Source organism: Manacus candei, unplaced genomic scaffold (assembly GCF_025592945.1).
Source record: "Manacus candei isolate 608988 ecotype Guabito, Panama unplaced genomic scaffold, ASM2559294v1 h1tg000010l, whole genome shotgun sequence".
Taxonomy (NCBI): Eukaryota; Metazoa; Chordata; class Aves; order Passeriformes; family Pipridae; genus Manacus; species Manacus candei.
Window position 1 is genome coordinate 6,026,469 of NW_026138058.1, and position 16,630 is coordinate 6,043,098.

At 45.9% G+C, this 16,630-nt stretch overlaps 1 protein-coding gene across 6 annotated transcripts in view; it reads left to right on the plus strand.

The window, feature by feature from the left end:
- The window catches only part of LOC127466537 (PH and SEC7 domain-containing protein 3-like), a 116,883-nt gene that overhangs the window by 49,421 nt on the left and 50,832 nt on the right, over positions 1-16,630 (plus strand). For all 6 annotated transcript variants that reach the window (XM_051777412.1, XM_051777413.1, XM_051777414.1 and 3 more), the window contains 3 exons: positions 1,858-1,970; positions 4,171-4,229; positions 7,915-8,004. In XM_051777412.1, the coding sequence (XP_051633372.1) occupies positions 1,858-1,970; positions 4,171-4,229; positions 7,915-8,004 (262 nt within the window). The remainder of the gene's footprint in view (positions 1-1,857; positions 1,971-4,170; positions 4,230-7,914; positions 8,005-16,630) is intronic.

Sequence of the window (16,630 nt, forward strand, 5' to 3'; positions counted from 1 at the left end):
CGGAGTCCCGGTTGGTGCAGTGTTGTTGACAGTGCACTGTTGTGGGAGCCATGAGTACCTGTTGTTCTTCAACCATCAGCAATCCCGCACCAGAAGGGTTCTCTGAGAGACCAAACAGGGTATTCAGCTGTCTAATTTCTGTGTCTCCACAGCAGCTCTCCCAAAGCCCAGTGATGCCCTTTTGGGTCCTTGAAATACCCTCTCCTGAAGTAATCTGTGCCAAGATGCACAGGATATCTGAGCCAGTCACAAAGGGGGGGGTTTGCCATTTGTTCCTGGTCAGGCTCACTTCAGCTTCCAGTACAGTCAGCTGTTGGGATCCCACTGTCACCACAGAAATAGAGGTAAATTCTGGCTCGACATATCTCCATGGGATCAGGATACATTGTGAGCTGGTGTCAACTAAAACCTTATATGCTTCTGGGTCTGATGTGCCAGGCCATCGGATCCACATGGTCCAATAGGTCTGCCTGTCCCTCTCCTCCACCTGGCTGGAGGCAGGACCCCTCTACTTCTGGCCATAGTACTCGTTTCTCACTTGCAAATATGAACTGGATGTCCCTTCAAGAGGATTGGAAGCCCTTCAGTTAAAAATTGATCCTGCCCTGGCTGGAACTGGGACAGGAGCACAAGGTGGGAGGGACAGAGAAGCCCTGTGGAGACTCACTTATGTCTACTTGTGAATTGGGTTATTTGCAGTACATTACATGTGAAATTAAGTTATTGCCAGGCAGATCACACTCTTTATGGATGTGAGATTGTTGCAAATACGGCCTGTCTCTGACCTTTACATCAAAGAGAAAAAATTAAAGTTTATGCGTCAAGACTGGGTAGATGTGAATGTTCCAGCAACATGCCTCTCAGATTTGGTCTTATTTTCAGTCTTGTGGGATATTAAAAAATTGTCTGTTAGAGACTCATTCTGTATGCTGTCTTACTTCAGACCCAGAAGGTTTGTGTTTTCAGGCTTTTCCTAGAAGCATCCTGACAAACGAATGCAGAAGGTTGTCTTTGGCTGTGAGGCACGTTTTTCCAGCAGGAAGGATAGCAACACGGTTAAGAGGAGGGGTGTTCAAGTGTCGCAGTAAAAGTGAAAGATGTGTGTGTCCCCCACCTCTCTGCACAGGCTCAGTGGCTGTAGTGAGTGTGCCCCGTGTGTGCACCAGCCCTGCACCCTTGACTGCCACGAGCAAGAACACAGGAGGGCCAGTTTACTCCTCCTGCTCAGTGGGAGATGTTGCAGGTCTTCTGCCCTCTGCACTCTTCCCCGGATACTTTCTGCAGGTCAGGTGGTCGCACTGCCCCCTGCAAGGTGACTGGTGTGGTCCTGGCCACTCTGACAGGAGACCCTCTGGAAGGAGGAGCACACATTTGGTGTGAGCTCTGAGTCTGCTGTGCTTGCCTTCACCACCTGGAGTAGCTCCTCTGATTTGGAGGGGAATACTAATGAGTGTAAAGTTAAGAGATGCAGGGGTGACAGGCAATTAGAAGAGGACAGAGAACATCCTGGATGTCTGTCTTGCATAAACAACACCTGCTCCAGTTCCTTCCCCAAACAAAAGAAAAACATTAAAAATAACAAGAGCTCTTTCAAATGATGGAATTACATATTATTTTGTATATTCCGTGGCTGAGATCAGTGGTAATTTAACTTTCATTTCATTTACTATAATGCTGGAATTAACTGCACGCAGAATGATAGCCCATTTTCCTAGAAAGGCTCCTTGGATCTTAATGTCTGATGTATGCTTACGTACTTCTTGCTGTGAAGTGTACTTTGCTCTGTGCACTGTGTGAAGCAAAAAAAAGAGATTTATTACTTTAATTTCACTTTTTTTTTTCCGCTTGCTCTTTTAGGAGTTTCTTTAAAGCCTTTTCACTTATTGGAGAAACTCAGGAAAGAGAGAGAGTTTTAATCCACTTCTCTAGCCGATACTACCAGTGCAACCCAAACACCATTTCTTCTCAAGGTAACTGTGTTTCTAATACTGTGGTCTTTGGTTGTCTCCCTCTTCCTTCATTCTCACCTTCAACAGCATGTGGGGCATATGCCTGGCAGCTGAGGCTGGGTAGTTGCCATGACACACTTTAGAAACTCCCTGTGGTGAGCATTGAAACCCTCACGCAGTTGTGGAGAATCTGTATTTATCCCCAGCAGGAAAGATGTTTAGGCCTCCTCAGTATAAATTCTCAGTCGTAGCTTCTCGTATTTGAACGTCCTCCTCTGTAGTTCCTGGTCTCCCTGACTTCAGTCTGTGGGGGTGCTTGTACTCTTCCTGCACACACGTGGACAAGAATAGATCCCATCTCAGGTGGAAGAGAAACTGTTTTCTTTCCGTACTCCATTCACTGCTTGTGTGTCTGCATGCACTGGCAGCAGGCATGCCAGTTCTTGCCAGTTGTGGGGGTGAATTTTGGGTGCTGTATCCAGACCCTGGCATGGTTTTATCTTGACTAGCTAACATCAGTCAGAGTGCTTCCTCCTTGCCAATGTTTTCAGTCATTTTGGAAGTGAATGAGGAAAACAAACAAGCACACAGACCAAACCTGAGAAAACTGGCATTGGAGGAGAGGACAAACTGTCCATTGGTGTAGCTGCTGTGTTCAGCCAGCCATGCTGGCAGAGCCACATGGCCCTGTGATTGCAGCATGGGCTGGTCACACACTGAGGGGGGAGGATGAAAAGGAAATCAAACATGGGTTAAGCTGTACCTTTAGTCTCAAGTGTGAGTGAGGAAGAACTGCTACACTTGGAAGTACTGCTGTGCTTCCTTACCCCTTGCTTTGTGACCTGCCCCTGTTGCAGTGAGGTGATTTTTGCCCACTTTGTGCCTGTTCAGCTTTACTGTTTAGCATACTGGGATGGGGAAGAGTTAGAAGTAAGACAGGATCTGCTCCTTTGCTATCTGTGTTCTCTGCCTATTGCCTTTTTAGTTTCAAGGCACTGTAGGCAGTCAGGTAGAATGGGTGCAGCATGGCCAGACTGAAATAATGACTTGCCTGTTGATGGGGCAGCCTTACTCTAGTCCAGGGTGCGAGAGGGATATTGTCACTTCTGAGCCTGAGTAAGCATTTAGATCAAAGGGAGTCCTGCACACTTAGCACTGTGTGCAGTTTTGGGCACCACAATATAAGAAAGATATAAAGCTATCGGAAAGTATTCAGAAAAGGAATACGAAGGTAGTGAAGGGTCTAGAGTGAGAGCCCATAGGAGAAGCAGTGGGGTTACTTAGTTTGCTCAGCCTGGAGAAGAGGAGACTGAGGAGAGACCTCATCTCAGTCTACAACTTCCTCACAAGGGGAAGAACAGGGGCAGGCACAGATCTCTCTGGTCACCAGTGACAGAACCCAAGGGAATGGTATGAAGCTGTGCCAGGGGAGGTTTAGGTTAGGAAAAAGTTTTTCATCCAGAGGGTGGTTGGGCTCTGGAACAGGCTCCCTAGGGAAGTGGTCACATCACCAGGCTTGTCTGTGTTCAAGAAGTGTTTGGACAATGCTCTCACATGGTGTGACTCTTGGGGATGGTCCTGTACAGGGCCAGGAGTTGGACTCAGTGACCCTTGTGGGTCTCTTCCAACTCTATTCTGCGGTTCTATGAATCCGTCTCTTCTGGTTCATGACTTGGCCACCGGACCACCTTAGAGACCCCTGGAGTGGTCTCTACCCAAGAAAGAGCCAAGGCACCATAAATAGGTGACTGAAGTTCTCCAGAATTCATTCTAATTGAGCCCTGAATGAGGAGGGAACCAGAAAAGGAGGAAAACATGATACCATGCTAAATACAGTCTGCACACAAGAATGGATGTATTTTACTCTTTCCTTTCTGATCTGAATTAAATGAAGAAGAAGGTGTTGATTCAGACTGTGGTGTTGGTATTAATAAGCAAAGGGTGACAGCGTGGTCACCTGTCTAGTTTCCTGTCTAGTTTGCTTCATCCATGGCTGCTGAAAGATAGTTTTGACAGTTACTTAAAGATGAAAGAAAGACTGTTCTAGTTTGGCAGCTGTGTGATGACCTCATTGTTCATTTATTTAATTATGTGTGTTTCTTGATAAAACAGATTCTTATAAAGGGAACAGATGCAATTAGGCTATGAGACTCGTTTTCAGCTCCTCTTAAAGGTCCAGTTTTGGGGTTGCATGTGACTCTTGTTTTGTCTCTTTCTGCAGATGGAGTTCACTGTCTCACCTGTGCCATGATGCTGCTGAACACAGACCTGCATGGCCATGTGAGTATGCACAGTTTTGTGTAGACTGCTCCTATCAACACTGTGCTAGGTGGTGGCCTGCTCCTAAAGCCCCTGCAGACAGCAAACAGTGAGAAGGCTGCACTCCAAGGCCATTGTCCTGGGCAGGCCTTTCCATCATACCTTTCCAGTCATGTGTAAGCTGGCATTGTGCCTGGCTTTGTCATAATGTGTGAGGATACTCTGTGTCCTCAGGCCCATCTTCCTGGTGTGCTTACCATTCTTCTGTGGTTACAGCAACTGGCCCTGACCAGGAAGCTGTGGATGGGATTGACTTCCCCTTTACAGTATGTGAAGACATGTGAGAGGGCAGAAGAAAGAGGGGAGGTGCAGAAGTTTTAGGAAGGTCACAAAGGGAAGGTGACGTTTGCAGGCAGACAGTTGCAGGGGGCAGATCTGGTGAAACCAGAGTTTTGCACAACCAGACTAATGATTGGTGTGCACAGAGCCAAGAGAGTGGAGGGTGGATATGGGCATGCTGAGTGGGAGCCCTCTGTTCCCCCATGGCACGCTTCTCCCCACTGCCTGCCTGGGGGAAATAGTATTCTGGTTTGAGTCCTCTTAGTCACACTGATGCAGGGTGCCAGCAGCCCTAGGACGAGTATTTCAGCACCCATGATGCAATATACCTGCTATGCATGGTATTCCCATACTGATGGGAGGCTTTCTCTACCCTGGAGTTAGGGTGGAGAGGGGAAAACACAGGGATCATGGCATAATAGCATGCAGGATCATTGTCTTCAGCCAGGTGGCTCTGGGGCTTCTCTGTGGCTGAGGCCCTTTGCTGCACTTCCAAGAGCTCTTCCAGGAGTGTGTCATTTGGAAACTTAGACAGCAAGGATGGTGAGTTGGGCAACAGGAGACAGAGGCAACCTAGGTCTGTCACCAAGGGCTGTTCAGCCCCTGTGGGTGCAGCTCTGTGGTGGGTGCAGGTGATGGAACCAAGGCTTGTGTATTCTTTGCCGGGAGTTTTGAGGCCCACCTGCCGTTCATTGAATGCCTTTGTCTGAAAATTGTAGAAAGCAGAAGGGAGGAGGGAGCTGTGAAGAATTTTTTCCCTGAAGGCTTAGCCTTCCCCGACTGAGGATTGCGTCAGTGACGTGTGAGGGTGAGCAGGGGTACAGCAGCGTGCCCCAGTTTGCCTCTTAGCACACACAACTTCTGTTGAGCACAGCTGAGATGTCACGCACAGGTATCCTGCTCCCCAGAGCGATGAACACCCTGGGGTTCCTGCTCTCCAGCCTCTCTGGCCTCACAGTCCATGGAGGGAGAACAAATGCTCATGCATCAGCCTGGCAGCAATTCCTGTTGCTCCCTGCAATTCTTTAGTGGGCTCTACTGTCTTCATTAGGTGCTGGAGTAAATAAATAAATAAATAATCCAGCTGTGACCCATCATTGCTGCTGCTGATTTGCAGCTGAAACCTGGCTGCTTGTTGCAGTGTGTCACTTTGGAGGTTTACCCCACTGGCAGTTGATAGTGTGTTTTTACATATATGCAGCTGTAGTGTTTGCCAGAGTCCTACTTGTGCTGTGTCATGTGTGTGTCATCATGTTCCCTCCGACCCCTCTGATTTCCTGTAATTTTGATCTTCCTCTTGCTGCTTTGCATTTTTCCACATAGGTGGTAAGTTTGGCATTTTTGACTCGGAATGCAGCCCTTGCAGATATGCCTAATTGCCTATTTCCTAAGAGAGATAATGGTCTGCCCCATCCTTACCAGGAATTCGCTGGAGCAGGAAGCAAATGAGTCACTGGGCTTGTCTGCACTGAGCTCCATTTGTTACTGACTTACTGATCATAAGTGCAGACACTTATTTCACAATAAGCTCAACTGCTTGTGGGGCTGTGGTGCTGCTGCTCTGCTCAGTTCACACTTCCTTTATGCTCTTGTAGACGAACTCTTACTTATCCCTCTTTTTTCCCTGTCTTGTCACATTTCATTCTCTTCGTAACTTAATAATTTTGGCTAGCTGGGTCTTGGAGATGCATGCTTGCTCCTCTGCACAGAGGTGATCACCCAGGCAGGAACTAGAGACTCTTAAGGTATCTCTAAACACCAGGCCCATCTTGTGGAACCTCTGTGGCACTGTGCAGAGATGTTAGCTTTGGTCCTGGACCAAAACAGCCATTTGTCTGCAGTGCCACGTTGCTGTTGGGAATCTGTTGAATTTTTTGTTCACTGTGGGGAAGCTGCAAACTGCTGCATGGAGGGAAGAAACAGAAGCAGGCTGAACTCTCAGTGAGAGGGGAAAGCATTTGCAAGTCTGCTAGACCAGCTCCAGCCTGCACCTGAAGACTGCAGTTGTGAGCTGCATTCTGCAATCTTAGCAACCAGAGACCCAGAGTTACAGCCAGACTGTGTTGTCAGGAGCCTTCTTGTTGTGTGTAGGAAGCTGTGCATTGTTCTGGTATTATTGCTTGCCTTCTTTCTGTGGGTCTGTGCTGGCCACAAGCTGTGGGATTTTCTTTTCTGGGTAGGTGAGGCTGATGGTCAGGATTTGGTGGTTTTCCATCTCTCCCTAATCCAACATTATGAAAGGGAAGCAGAGGATGTGCAGTCCAAGCTATCATGTAACTGTAGCATTAAATGACTTGTTTTACCAACTGGTGCTCTCCTTTGGGCTTCACTCGTGTATTAGTTTGGGCTCTTGCTTCTAGCCCAAGACACTGTCTTGGCACAAAGCTCTTCTGCTGTATTTCTCCAGACAAAGCATACCCTGACCATGGAGAAGTCATGTTCACCCCTTTCCTCTTGACTGGCAGAGTGCCATCCCCAGAGATACCATGATCATCACCGAGCCCTGTTTTTCCTCTGCCTTTACCATGTTTCACAGCTCACCTCAGGCTGCTTTCCTTTTCTCAGATCTCTTTTGTTTTCCTTTTCATCAATGCAGTGTTGTCATTGCTGCCCACACACCAGGCTCCCCACATGATAAGCTTGGGACTTCTAGCACCTGGGGGACTGAGTATAGACACTTTTTCTGAGGGGTGATGGAGACTGGGATTCAAGAGCAGTCAGGGCAGCCTCAAGCCTCTGTATGGAACAGTTGGGATCCTACATGAACATAGCTGTTCCTTTGCCATTTGTTGCTCAGTTGGACAACTCTCAGTCTGAGAATAAGAGAAGAGAGAACAGAGAAGAGAGAAGTGAGAACAGTCTTATGGAAATGTCAAGGCAGCCTCAGCCTGTTAATCAGAAGAGGTAATGGCTGCTTCTGGGCATCGTACTGCAACTCAGGGTGGTTGATACTTGAAGGGAGCATTGGAAATTGTAAGAGAAAGGTCTGGAAAGGGCCTCAGTCAGCTGTTCCCTTGTGCCCCACAGCAGATTCAGGTAGAGCTTTTCCATCAGAGGCTGGTAGAGCCTCTTGTAAGGCACCATGGAGATACTAGAGAGCTTCATCATTGCCCTCTTCATTACCCGCAGTATTTAGTTGTTTTTCTTTTTGGATGGGTGTGGGCCCTTCGGTGCAAAAGCACCTTCCCTTTTCTAGCTATATGCATACAAGGATACTTGTCCCTGAGTAATCTCGTGAATGCTTAGTGCTGCCTGCCTTGGGCTTAAAATGAGAGCAGGGAGATGCATTTAATCTGATGTTGCTCACTCATGTCATTTTGGAAAGCAGCAGGAGTATGATGCTGTGTTTCTCTGACATCCCTTCCAGAACATTGGGAAAAAGATGACCTGCCAAGAGTTCGTTGCTAACCTTCAAGGGATGAACGATGGCAAAGACTTCCCTAAAGGACTGTTGAAGGTAAGGAATCAACTACAGAACGTGGGTTTCGTTTTTACTGAGAGAAGCTTCAGAACGGAACACCGTGTCTTGCGTTTCCTGAATCTTAATTGTCAGACATGACAAGCAATGGGCACGTTTCTCCTCCCAGAACATACATAATATATACAGTGCTTATTCTGTTGTTTTCCCTCTTGCCTTCACTTGATAGTGATTGGGATTCTCTGCAGCACAGAGAGGCGAGACTGAACTCCAGCAGGGCTGGCTCCAGAGCTGTGTGCCTTGTGAAGTCCTGTGCCCATGCCAACCCACAGCGCTGTCTCCTGATTACACTGGGCAGAAGCAGCCAGTTGGTTTTGACTTTGAATACTTAAGAGCTAATCTTGATCTCTGTGTATCTGGAGAGCATGTGTGTTTTTTCATCAAAGGTGCTTTGGGGTTTTCACATTAGAACTGGAGATGTAATTTCAGATTATAATGTGCTGTCTGGCACAGGCTGCTTTGCTTCGTGTTTTGTTCATTAAGTTTGTGCCAGGAGTTAAATATGAAGAACAGGGAAGAAGGCTGAGCAGGACAAATCTTGTTTCATTGTCATTAATAATGAGAATGTTTCACTTCTTTTTTGTCTGATTGCTGGCATGAAACAGCAGTCTGTTTGAATGAAGGCAGGTGCGCATACACTAGAGTTCTTAATTTTATTTTATTGTGATGGAAATAAAAATAAGAGGCTGCTGCATCTGAGACCTGACCCAAAACCTACTGAAATAAATCAAAAGAGTTGCTATCTCTTCTGTGGGTTTTGTGTCAGGCCCATTGTGAAATACAGATGTACCTGCATGGTTACAAGTGGCAGACTTTGTTTTCTTGTATTGGTGTTTTTTTCAGTTTCTCCAGCCTCTTCAGGGAGCTTTTTGTTGGGCCCTCCTGCCTGAGATCTTACTAAGTAGTGAGGAATATAAACTCAACACCTCTTTATTTTAGATTTAATGTCTGTGATTTTTAAATCTTGATACAGTGTCAGCAGCAACACTTGAATTTATTTTTCCTGCAAGGAGTCTCATTTCTCAGTTTGCCATAGAGGGATGTGTTGAGATTAATTTGCAGGCTAATTACAGCCCTTATTGAATAAGTAGATCTTCAAATTGTGTTTAAATAACCTTCTGAGTGCACTGATGAGAGACTTCTGCTGGTGCTCACCTGCTGTTTGTTTTCCTTCTGACAGAATTATGCAGCTGGGGGTGTACCTTGGTGTTCAGTGCTCACCTGCTAATGCTGAGTCTGCCTGGCTCTTCTCTGGGCTGTCCAAAGCAAGGATCAGGGGTCAGGATTTTTTAGATGTAGACAGATAGAAAAAGTTCAGTGTCAATGTCCCACTTTACGTGGGGCTTTCTGCCCTTTTTTATGTGCTGCCTTGATGTCTTGAGGACAGAGGTGAATCCCAGCCTTGGTCTCTCATCTGGCTTGTCTGAAGATCAGCTGATGAACTGACCCTTGGTTTTTAATTTATCAGTGGAGCGAGTGGTAGTAATTGTGCATTTCAGTGCCTCCTGTGTCCACAGCAGCCACCCTGCCATTAACTGTGTGATTACAAAGACTTAGCAGAAATTAATTTTGCATTAGTCTCAATAAATTAAATTCACAGAGCTCTGCTTCAGCACAGCACCAAAGTGCATTTGGCTTGCTGCTGCATTAGCAGTGTAGCTAATGGGCTTTGGTGAGGCTGCAAGCCATCTTCCTGCGTCCTTCCCCAGCTGCCTGCGAGAGGAGGAACAGTTTCCACAGGGTGGCAGTGTGTCCCTGTGGGAGTGAGGTCCAGAGCACCCACGGGTGAGTAATGCAGACCCATGGCGAAGCAAGTGGGCTTTTCTGCCTCTCCAGTCTCTCTGTGTTCTCCTTGTAGCTCTGCTGCACCACTCTGTGAAGCTCTGGGGCTCTGCTGAGTCCTGGAGCAAAGCTGAACAGTGCTGGAGGGGAGAGAAGACCAGGGAGAGCGGAGTGTTCATCCAGGGCTCGTGAAGCTCCGTGCAGCATTTACTGTGGATCCGGTTCACAGTGTTAGGGGGGCAAATACTGCTTGGGCTATCCAGGGCTATCCAGTGCCAGTCGACTGACAGGCATTGATCAAACATTGTCTTCAGTCAGTCCCTTCACCCGTGGTGCTGCTGAGGGCAGAGTGTGGCCCTGAGTGTTTTGTCTGGATAGGAAAATAACCCATCAAGGGGCAGACATCAGCATCTGAGGAGTGACACACTTCTTTGCTATCAGCCTCAGAAAACTCGGGACATCAAATCCAATTGCTCCTTTCTTTACACTTCTCTGAGGGAGCCATCTTTTTGTTTTGTCAAGTTTTTTCCCAACGATGAGAACATTTTTGGTAAACACCACAAGGCCTTCATGACCTGATTCTCAGTGTGTTGCTGTCAGTGCTTTGAGAACAGATATTTTACTCTGGTTAGAGATAGAAATGAGAAATGCTAATATGATCTTGCTCACCTTGTGTCTTGCTGTCTGTTCATTAACACTGAAAAAAGTTCTGCTTTCATACACCCATCTGCACAAAGATTCATTGCCTTTTCTTTTTCCTCATTCCTTTAGTGAGATCTGAGGTTGCTTTTAAAGTTGAGACCCATAAAGACAAATGTGCCAAACTGTGATTAAAAGCATTCTTCTCCCCATGGGATCTGCTTTCAGTATTCATATATTCAGTACTTTACCAGGCAAGCAGATATATATGTACCTTGTCTTTTACTTCAACTTAGCTCCATTTTGACTGTCCATCACACATCCCATTTATCTGCCATCAGCTGCTAGTAAAGATTGGACTTGGAGACAGTAGCCTGATTTCCAGTTGTGTACTGACAGTGCATTCTGACCAGAGAGCGATAGTTTATACTTAACTTCAGGGTTCCTGTATGCCTTCAAACTGGAACAAATTCCTTGTAAATGAGAACCACCTTCCCAAGCTGAGATTTTTCTCTCTAGTGTAAATCAGGATCATCTATCTCTGTGGGTCTGGCTGATGTAGAAGGTGAGTCAGGACTGCCTTAAATCAGGCAGACTAAGGTTATTGAAAGTTAATTTTTTCAAAAGCAGGAAGACTTCTTGAAACTCCCATCCTTTGAGCTGTCACAGTCCAAGCATGCAAATAATTTTATGTTGTGCCAAGCTGTTATCAGGCAAGGTAATCCTAAATTTCAGCCTTGATCTTATACTGTAGCAAAGGTTGTTTTGTTCAGGTGAGTTGAGGCGTTGGAAGGAGTGCTAAATACTAAGAGTTTTGACCACTGTGTGTTCTTGCTGGTGCTGCAGTACTGTGCTCTGGAGTGGCTCAGTGCTCGATCCTAAGGCTGTTAATGAATCACATAGTTACCAGCATTCACAAGTGGGGATGAGTGACAGGTTTACAGGGACTTGAGTGAGACAAAGAGACCCAGCTGCAGCTCTCATCTCCTAGGAGTGGAGTTACCCAACATCCCAGATTAGCTGCTGCAGAGGTAAGGAGCAGAAGGAGCACCACCATGAAGGAGAGAGCTGAACAGTTTAACAGCAGAAACAGTTAAAACAACCTGTGGGTTGTTAGCCTAAGGGAGTCATGACCAGACCATTGTTCTCTTATGCTGTAGAAAGGGAAGCCATGACTCGGGTCTCCCTACTTGGAAAATAACAAAGTCAGTCTGACAGTTTGGCAATGTCAAGAACCTCATGATTACAGCGTAGGAGTGGTTCCTTTCTCACATGCTCATACCAGTTTTAATCTGGTATAGTGACACTCTATAGTGACACCACAGCCTTCTTTAAAGCTGGTCTTCACAAGATTTTCTGGAATGAGAAGGAGATTGGCTTGGAAAGAGCCTACTTTTGGCATGGTTGCTTCACTTCCTACCAGCACTGTGGTCTCCACAAATAAAGTGCCAGTACTGTGCTGGCCATCGTGTCTTCATCTTGTCACCTTGTGGCAAGGTGTGTGGGAGTCCACTCCGTCAAGGTGGCAGTGACAAGGCCTTTCATATGCAAGGTGAGAAAATACTGTGGTCCAGAGAGCCTGCAAGGAGTCTCCTCTGAGGAAATGGGTCCCTGCTTTTGTTAGGCAGTGTCCTGGGAGGGGTGCTCTGTCGTCAGGCTGTGTGCAAAGTACCACCTGTCCTGCATGAGTAAATATCCTCTGCATTTACAGTGTCCCGGGTACCTTGTTCATGGAATCAGGGGGCATCACCCAGGCTCTGACAGGGGGCTGACTCTGGTGGCTGTGCTGCCCTGTGACATGGGCACTGGTCGTGAGGGGGTCAGACCTGGCTGTGTGTCTTCTGGTAGGAGGTGGTAGCTTTTCATTGACCTGTTGTAGTGCCTGGGAACCTCCATCACGCTGGGGCACCTGGTATGCCCTGCAGGGACTTGGCTAGCATCATCCTGGCAGGGGCTTCTGATGGTTAAAAGATCTGCTTTTTCTCAAAGGCTGTTTTTTGGATAGACCTTATCTCCTGCAGAAGCGCTGTAATGAAGTGACCAAATTAACTTAAGAGTTGCTGGTGCTGAACTCTCCAGTCCTCCTTAATTTCCTAAACGATCTGAGTTCTTGATCAGGATTCCTGGGATATGCAATTTCCTGTAGAAGCTGCAAGGTAGGGTTTATCTAATTTTGCTGTCAGTTCCCTGCACTTTAATTAAGGATTTTATTTTTTTCTTTACCACTGTCTTTCTGCCTCCTCTCTCTCTCTTTTTTTTAAATCCCCTTTAAAAGACCTCCAAAACAAACACTGAGTGTAAAGTGAATTAGTGGCATCTTGCTTCATCCATTCCAATCATTTCAGGTATTTAGTGGAGAAAAGGGAATGAGCTGACTGACTCCTTCCAACATACCCCCAGCCCTTCCTTTACACAGAGGAAATCACACTAATCGGACTGCTGTGTACACCCTAATTGCTCTCATCAGCAGTCTCTGCACTCCATCCATTTCCTCTATGGCAAGAAATTCCCACTTTCCAGGGAAGCCTGATGAATTTGGGGAGACAGGAGCATGTGGCAGCATGCCAGAAGGCCCCCAGGAGGACAGCACTGACTGCTCGAGCACCCTGCAGTTGTGGGCAGAGGAAGGGTTGGAGGGGACCAAGTGTCTTTGCTTCACTGAAGAAGACAGAGCTCTGCCTTGATATTTCTCCCCCAAAATAAAGCTTTTCCTCTTAAAAATATTTCTGTTGGAAATAATATTTCTGGGCCATTTCTTATTTGTATGAAATGGAAGATCTGTTGCTGAAGGCCCCTTTCAGCTGCTAGGAGACAGCAGAGTCTAATCTGGCAGTATAAAAGTCAGGGAATGCAGGATGGAATCATTAATCCTGGTCTTCAGCAGTTGTTTGTGAAAGCATCCTCTCTTAGGAGACACAGAGCTGTAGTGACTGAAGGGAACATCTGACTTATCTTCACTCCTCTCCCATCCTTGGTGAGAGCCTTCCTGCTGTGATGATCTTTGTTTCCTTTGGCTTGCAATTTTTTGGGAGTTGTCATTCAGCCTTTTAAGAGTAATAACCGCTCATCATGCCTGTGCAGAGCTGTGAATTGAACCAGGTTTTGATGGTGTGTGCATTGCTTTGTATACTTCGAATAACAGAGATCCTGACACCTTCCTGCTCTGTTCAAATGCAAGTGTATTTTCTTTTTGCATTCCAGGAACTTGGTTTGATGCATATAAAAGGAAAAATCTGAAATCTGTGTATTTTTTCTCTGGTCAAGTAAGCTCAGATATCATGTTGAGGAAAGCCTCATCATAGCAAAAGCCTAATGCTGTGTGTCTGAGCAGAGAAAGCAGTATTTTGTACAAGGTTTAAACCATAAAATTTTGTAATGGGGGATCCAAGAATAAGGATTGCCCTTCATAGTCTAGGCATGGTACTGGGGGGTTGCTTATCTCGCTAGGAACCAACATTTCAGGATAGACCTGTTCCTACTTTCACGATCTGCATTTCTCTGATTTATTTTTGCTCCTCCAACCTCTCATCTCTTTACTTTCCAATTGTTATTCAAAAGATCTCACCTAGCCTACCAGGCTTTTGTGTCAGCAAGGAGTGAAACCCAAGCAGAGTCAGCTAAGAATTTCCATTACTACTGGCTGCAATTACGTGGCTCAATGCTAGGCTTGTAATGAATGTTTGGGGGGTTAATTTTCATCTGTGGAGGCAAGGTCTCTGCTGCGTCTTGTCTAGGTTGATCAGACAAGGGAATATTTGATGTTTAGCTTCTCCAGCCTATCAGATAGCCAAGGCTGTCGGTTGTCTCCCACTTTAACTGAAATACATAGTAGCTCCCAAGGATAAATGTCACCCTTTGGAGCTTACCATTTCTTATGCTGTCAATGTGGAGGATACAGACTGGTAGTCTCCAGGAATGATGTGCTCTGCCACTTTAAAGGAGGAATTCTGGGCTCTTTTCAGGCTGGGAAATCTCTAATACAATGTCACACATACATTTTGGTCCCTATGACATATTACTCCCACCTCCATGTAGGTAGAAAACAAATTCTGAAAAACATTCTTTGATCTTCCACCCACTGATCTGCTTGAAATTTAAGTTCTGTGCTGCATCTCCAGGGAAGGAGGAGTAGGAATATAATTTATACCATATTAAAAAAAAAAAAAAAAAGAAGAGGAGAGAACATTACTTCCACCAGTTTTAGGATTATTGCTGTATAAATCTTTGGTATTCCTTCCATTTATCACCAACTTTTCAAATGGCATTGGACTATTCTTTCTCTGACCCACTTACACTGTTTTCTTTCAAACAAGAGTGCTAGGTTGACCCTTAAATTTTGAAAATGCTTTTTCTCCTTTCCTGTGATGTTAAATGGAACATTTAGTTTCCTTCAGAGGTTGTACTTCCTTGAATGATTAAGTGTTCACAAGATCCTGGTACAAATACGGGGCAAATCCAAGGGACCGGTTTTCTGCCCTGTTGACAGATGGGTTCTGGAAGAGGCATCGTGTGGTTCAGAAAGGATTTCACCTGCTTTTGGTGCAAGGCAGCCAGACATGACTCCATAGGTGCGTTCATAGGTACCTGCAGGAAGAGGATTTCAAAGCCTATGTCTGTTTTTCCCCCTGGAGCTGCTTCTTCTGTAGTGCAATACTTACAAGCACAGGTGACTTGAATCCTGTGTGGATGTCAGAATGGCCTCCATTCCCTTCCTCCCCCTCTCTTCTTCCACTTCTCCCTCTTCCACTCCCCTTTCTTTTTGACCCCCTATCTTTCCTCCAGTCTTCCTTTCCCCTACTCTTCCTCTCCCTCCTCTTCCTTTCCCCCCGCTTTTCCTTTCTCCTCTCTTCATTTCCTCCCTCTTCCTTTCCCCCCCCCCTTCCTCTCCTTCTTTTCCCCTTTTCCTTTTTGTTGTTACTGTGTTTGCTGTCTGAATCAGAAGCCTTGGAGAGTGGTTGTTTTTCATTTTTTTTTCATGGAGATCTCTGTGGGAGTGCTGGGTGGTGAGGGGTTTATTTCGGTGCTGTTGACTCTAAGCTAAGCATGCTGGCTGCAAGGACAGAGGCAGAGGTTGTGTGCAGCTGATCTGAGATAGTTTTGTAGGCTTTGCATCAGTTCTTGGTTCACCTTCCTGTGGGTTTCTGTCACAGCCATGCAGAATTTTAGGGGTTTGGTGCTTTTACAGATTTGTTCAAGGTGCTGCTGTTTTCTTTAGCTACATTTGGCAGCTTTAACTTAAGGAACTTGGTAGTCTGTGTTAGTTGATGCCTACTATGTGGCTCACTTTTTGTCAGCTCTGTTGACAGCAGATGATAATTCCTGAAAGGAGAAATTCAAGACGAGAAACTTCTTCCCTTGGATACTATAGTGATTTGCCAGGAAGTACAACAGCTAGTCTGTGAAACAGCTGTTTTCAGATCTGCTGCAGGGAACATGAAGATGGCTGAAGGCACCTCCTCACTTGCAGTGGTAATGAGGATAACAGGGGGCATGATTTTTTTGCATGCTGTCATTATCAAGCAGCTTGTTTTCATTAAACCTGTGGTCTCCTGTCATTCTCAGCAGGGCACCTACCTTAGGGGTTGTTTCTTTTGGCTTAGGGTGCAACATGGGTCCCAGAGAGGTACAATGATACCAGGATTGTTTTGATCTTCTACCAGCCATTATGGTTTTGTCGCTCTGCTCCGTTTTAGGGGCTTATTGATGTAAAATGTCAGTTGTAAAGACTTGTGCCGTGATCACGAGCCAGCTGATTGTGGATGTGCTTTTAACATGCTCCTCGTGTAACACAGAGACTTCAGTTCCCCTCACGTGGTCATCCATCATTCTCCCACCATTCCTGCTGTTACCCTGCTAGGATTCCTGTTGACCTGATTGCTTATGCATGTAGAAACGAAGTGGTTGCTCTACTATTTCTGCTGTTCACAGGGATGGCAGTTGTAGACATTTAGATTTAATATTGATTGTCAGCTCCCCCTAGTCAGCAGATCTCAGAAATCATTATCTTAATATTACAGGAATGTTACTGTTGAGCGGTTGTTAAGCTCCAGTTCTGTGGCCATCGTGTGTGAGTAGCTTATCCAACAGAATTAACTTTCCCCTCCATTTCTGTTTTGAGGAGGAATAAAAACAGATGAAGGAAGAAGGAAAGCAAACTTTTGAGAGATTTAGTGTTGTTTATTTA